This window comes from Rhodotorula toruloides (genome assembly GCF_000320785.1).
Source record: "Rhodotorula toruloides NP11 unplaced genomic scaffold Scaffold43, whole genome shotgun sequence".
In the NCBI taxonomy this organism is placed as follows: domain Eukaryota; kingdom Fungi; phylum Basidiomycota; class Microbotryomycetes; order Sporidiobolales; family Sporidiobolaceae; genus Rhodotorula; species Rhodotorula toruloides.
The window spans coordinates 1-5085 of NW_015623003.1; the positions used below are offsets into that span (position 1 = coordinate 1).

Here is a 5085-nt window from a genome sequence, read left to right on the forward strand (position 1 = left end):
ATTCGGACGAGCGCCAGCAGCTCCGGCCTCGAGATCGGCTCGTCGGACTTCAAGATGGACAAGATCTTCTCCCCTTGTTTCTTCCGCCCTCTGCTTCGTTTTATTCTGGCTTCTTATCGCTTCCCACACTTGTATGCTCCTCTCCCGCTTGTAGCTCCTGCAGCGTCTGGCGGCTCGCCCTTGTAGGCGGCCCCAAGTTGACATGGGTCTTTCCAGGCCTGAACGACTCTAAACTCGGAATTTATCCTATCCTATCCTATCCCTCCCCGCCGACCCACTCCTCTACCTTCTCTCGCACCTCCACCTCGTCCGCATCGACCGGCACCCAGTGCATCACCAACGACGTCGCCTCGACCGGCATCTTCACCGTGATCTCAGCTGAGTAGGCGGAGAGGGCGCGGCGGAGGAGGTCGGCAGCCGAGGGTCCGCGAGTGACGAGTTGTACGTCGCCTCTCTCCATGCGACGGGCGTAGACGAGGGTCGAGGGGTCGAGGGACGAGCTGACCATCATCTTGCGCACGCAGGGGAGGATACGGTGCTCGGGGAGGGCGCGGAGGAAGTGTGTCGCGGGGAGGTCCGCGGTACCGGCAATGAGGGAGGTGCGGGGCGCGGGTTTCGAGGGAGCGGAAGCGCGGGGCGCTGCTGGCGGTTCGGGAGGCGCATTTGGGCGAGCTGCGGCTGCTGCAGCGGCGTAGGAACGCACTGCAGGCGCCGGCGGAGGGGGAGGGTCCGTGGCGTCTCGCTGGAGGATTGCAAAGCGGTTGCTCAATTCCCAGGTGTTCATGCGCGTGTGGAGAGAGTTTACAACATCTGTAAGCTTCTGTACGCTGGTGGAGAGCGCTGCGAGAGGTCCACTGACCGCCACCCCTTCCGGGGGTGGGGAGTCAAGTGGGTCACACGGCTTGTCGAGGGCGTTTGGCGGGTTGTCGAGCGGCGTGCTGGCAGCCGTGTGACTCAACTTGCCCCCCATACTGTTGCTGCCCCCCTCAACCACCTGCGGATGCGAGTCTGGCAAGGAGGGTGGGACCGGGGAGGTGGGGGTCGCGCTGGATCTCAGCGACGAGGGCGTCTGGCGCGTCGCGGCTGCGGGTACGGCGGGCTGGAAGGGCTTGGACGGCGTCGCTTTGCCGGCGTCGCGCTTGAGCTTGAGGAAAGTGAGTACTCGCTCAATGTCGCCTCGGGCCCGAGAGTTCATCTCCGGCCCTATCGTACCCTCCAGCAACGCCTTGCGGGCGCGCTGGAGGTGGCTGATAGCCTCAGATGTACAGCTGGAGGGCTGTAGCATGCAGCAGGAGTCTCAGCGAGCGACGCGAGGACGGAGGACTCGTCAACCAGCATCCTCGATGACTGGTTCGCTCCACTCGTGCTTGCCGTCGTGCCGAGGTACCCCGAAATCATCGTCGTGTACGGCCCGTTCGAGCGAGGCGGCGTTCGAGGCGGAGCCGGGTTGGTGGGGTCGGGTGAGGGGAGGGGAGCGGTGGCATTCTGCGCTGGGGTGGACGTGCAGGTATTGGGTTTGAGCGGTGCGTGGGCCTTGTCCAACTGTGTCCGCCCGCCTCGACAACCACCTAGTTGCCGCTACCCTCCCCTCTCCGCCAATCCACTCTTCCATCTTCTCCTCCACCTCGCCTGCGTCCGCATCCGCGGGCACCCAGTGCAAGACCAACAATGTCGCTTCCACCGGCATCTTTGTCACGATCTCGGCGGAGTGTGCGGCAACCGCGCGGCGGAGGAGGTTGGCGGCGGAGGGGCCGCGGGTGACCAGTTGTACGTCCCCTCTCTCCATGCGCCGGGCGTAGACGAGGGTCGTGGGGTCGAGGGACGAGCTGACGATCATCTTGCGCACGCAGGGGAGGATGCGGTGCTCGGAGAGGGCGCGGACAAAGTGCGTTGCGGGGAGGTCGGCGGTGCCGGCAATAAGGGAGGTGCGGGGTGCGGGTTTCGTGGGTGCGGCGGCACGGGGTGCTGCTGAGGAGGCAGTGTGCGCTGCTGGGCTGGCCAGGGAGGCAGCCGCTGCGTAGGATCGTGCCGCCGGAATGGGCGGGGGCAGAGGGTCGGTAGCGTCTTGCTGGAGGCTTGCAAAGCGGTTGCCGGTCTCCCAAGTGTCCATGCGGGTGTGGAGAGAGTTTACAATGTCTGTAAGCTTCTGTACGCTGGTGGAGAGCGCTGCGAGAGGTCCACTGACCGCCACCCCTTCCGGGGGTGGGGAGTCAAGTGGGTCACACAGCTTGTTGAGGGCGTTTGGCGGGTTGGCGAGCGGCGTACTGGCAGCCGTGTGACTCAGCTTGCCCCCCATACTGTTGCTTCCCCCCTCAGCCACCTGCGGGCGCGAGTCTGGCGAGGAGGGTGGGACCGCGGAGGTGGGGGTGACGCTGGATCTCAGCGACGAGGGCTTCTGGCGGGTCGTAACTGCGGGTATGGCAAGCTGGACGGGCTTGGATGGCGTCGCTTTGCCGGCGTCGTGCTTGAGCTCGAGGAAGGCGAGTAGTCGCTCAATCTTGCCTCGGGCCCAAGAGTTCATCTCCGGGCCTATCGTACCCTCCAGCAACGCTTGGCGGGCGCGCTGGAGGTGGCTGATAGCCTCAGAAGTACAGCTAGAGGGCTGTACCATGCAGCAGGAGTCTCAGCAGCGATCAGCAGCTGTGGAGGAGCGCCATCGCGCCGTCGATGACAAATGCGTACAAGGGGACCTACCGAACATAGCTGGCCTTCATCGCTGCGCACCAATTCCCTTTCTTTCCGACTCCCGACTCTCTCTCGCTCTTCATCGCGGCTCGCTCGTCATGAGTCGTCCCTACCACCCTCATCGGCGAGCTCTCCGGCCTCGCCTTCTACTTCAGCGCTATCAACACGGACCAGTGAGCCAAAGTTTGCAACTCGCCGGGCGTCTTGCGCGCACTGGGCGGGAACGTGAGGCGCAACCCGCACGCACCGAAGAAGGTGCTCCCCATTCCGGAGGCAGCCATTGCTCGCGGCGTCGAGGCGGCTCTCGACACCCCTTCGTACAACTCAGTCATGTGGGCAGCCATGGCAATTGTCTGCTTCCTCATCGCAGGAGATTACGGACTACGATGCACCGGAGTATCGCGACGCGCGGAAGCGCATCCGGTGCGAGGCCTTGCGCCTCACAGAGCGCGGGTTCTCAATCGACCTCGTGTATCACAAGGGCGACCTGCTCTTCACTGGGACAAAGATGTGGTTTGCAGCCTCGGATGCAGGCGACTGGTTCAAGATTGTGCGGCTATACCTCAAGGGGCGAGACGCACGGTTCGGCACGACGGGTCCGCTGTGGCTCAACGAGGACGGCCAGACGCCGACACCTCGGGCGTTTGTGGACGAGGTGAAGCGGCACTGCGGCAGCGAGTACACCGGGCACAGCTTTCGAGCTGGAGGAGCAACATGGTACGCGCTGCATGGCGCGCCGGACTCGTCCATCCAGCGCATCAGACGATGGACGCCGTCCGCCTTCCAAGGATACGTCCAACTCCAGCCGGAGATTGCAATTGCGCAACGCAAGCAACGAGCGCGACGCATGCCTCCGCCCTCCCCTCCCGCCACCCACCCTTCCCATCTCTCTCATCCGTGCATTGACGCAGTTCTCGCGCTGTGATCATATCTGCCGGTCAGTCTTCTCTACCACTAGCCGTTCTACAGCGCTTCGGCCTGTGAATGCACGCTCTCGTCTCACATCGAGCGCTTCTACACCTCTGTGACTGCTTTGAGTTGCTCTGCGCCTCAGCAAATGCAATTGACGAGTCTTCTGCTACACACAGTGACAAGACAAGATGCTTAGCAAAGCGAGGAGGCCGGTCGACCTGCCAACTCGCCAAGTCCAGCCATCTCAGCCAGCGACCGCGCCTCGTCTCCTGCTTGCCGGGCGACAATGCTGGTTTCCCTGCTACGATCAGTGCTCTGTGGACGGCCCACAAACGGGCGACTACCACGCGGTGGAACGAGGAATGGTCATCGTCTTCGCTTCCTCGCCCCCTCGCCGACGTCGTCACGACGGCCTCAACGGCGCACAAGTACTATGCAGGCCTATCACGTCGCCAAGCAACCCTCCTCTGCCGACTACGCACTGACGTGTCAGCGCTCAACAAGCACCGTGCCCTCTTCGACCCAGTCCAATCCAACCTCTGCAAGTGCGGCAAGGTGGAGAGTCAGGAACACTTCCTGATTCTCTGCCCGCTGTACAAGCAGGCTCGACACTCTTTCTACAAACACATCGGCCTCCGACAAACCCCCACAGGTGCCCTCATCCTCGGCAACATCGACTTCCAATCGCCTCTCCTCGACTTCATCGCCGCTACAGGAGGCTTCGCCCGCCTGACGGAGGCGACCAAGGGTGAGTCGCAAGAAGAGGACAAGACGGAAAGGAAGGAGCAACACAGAGCGTAGGAGGAGACCGCCTGGCGCCACCACCTCCCCGAACCGCCCTACCCCGAACCCTCCTCTCTCTCTCTCTCTCTCAACTCACCCTCGACCCGGCCCACCCCGAGCTCGACGAGTCCCCTATATCACTCTGCACCACACGACCCACCAAAACCGCGTCCCCTCTGCCATCGCCGTCGTCGACGCCGTCCAAGAAGGTCAGGATCAAGTTTGGCATTCTCTCAATGGTTTCTCAACATTCCGGCTTCGTTTTTCTCTCCCCTATCTCCACACACCTTCCTCTACCACTTCACCACGCCGCGTCTACCCACCCTCATTCCTTCTCATTTTATCGCACTCTCTCGCTCTTACAGGTACTTTTCCACTCCATTGCGCTCATCCACTATTTCTTCGCCTCTTATGACCTCCACACATAAGTAGATACCCCTGCTCACCCGTTCTGTGCTGTGGCAGCCAGTCCCTGCTAGTGGCCATGGGCTTAGACTTGATCTGACTTGAAACAAGAATCTCTCTCTATGCGCTGTGGCAGTCAGTCCCTGCCGGACTACATGGGTTTAGTCCCGATATGACTTGAAAAATGAATTTCTCTCTCTCTACTGAACCGACCCGAGCCCCCTGGTTCAGCCGATATCTCCAACTCCGATCCTGCCAGCATTTGAAGAGCTCAGACACCCCCTGGTGAGCACCCCCCCC

At 62.2% G+C, this 5085-nt stretch overlaps 2 protein-coding genes across 2 annotated transcripts; one reads left to right on the plus strand and one right to left on the minus strand.

Moving 5' to 3' along the window:
* Positions 1 to 256: 256 nt before the first annotated feature.
* Positions 257 to 2521, minus strand: RHTO_06532 (uncharacterized protein; the record flags this gene model as incomplete). The annotated part of the gene is made up of 2 exons (XM_016420193.1): positions 257 to 1276; positions 1388 to 2521. The coding sequence occupies 2 exons, from the start codon at positions 2519 to 2521 to the stop codon at positions 257 to 259; spliced, it is 2154 nt and encodes a 717-aa protein (XP_016269350.1).
* Positions 2522 to 3071: 550 nt separating this feature from the next.
* Positions 3072 to 4398, plus strand: RHTO_06533 (DNA breaking-rejoining enzyme/Integrase-like protein; the record flags this gene model as incomplete). Its single annotated transcript, XM_016420194.1, has 3 exons — positions 3072 to 3108; positions 3132 to 3582; positions 3837 to 4398. The coding sequence occupies 3 exons, from the start codon at positions 3072 to 3074 to the stop codon at positions 4396 to 4398; spliced, it is 1050 nt and encodes a 349-aa protein (XP_016269351.1).
* Between the last annotated feature and the right edge of the window lie 687 nt (positions 4399 to 5085).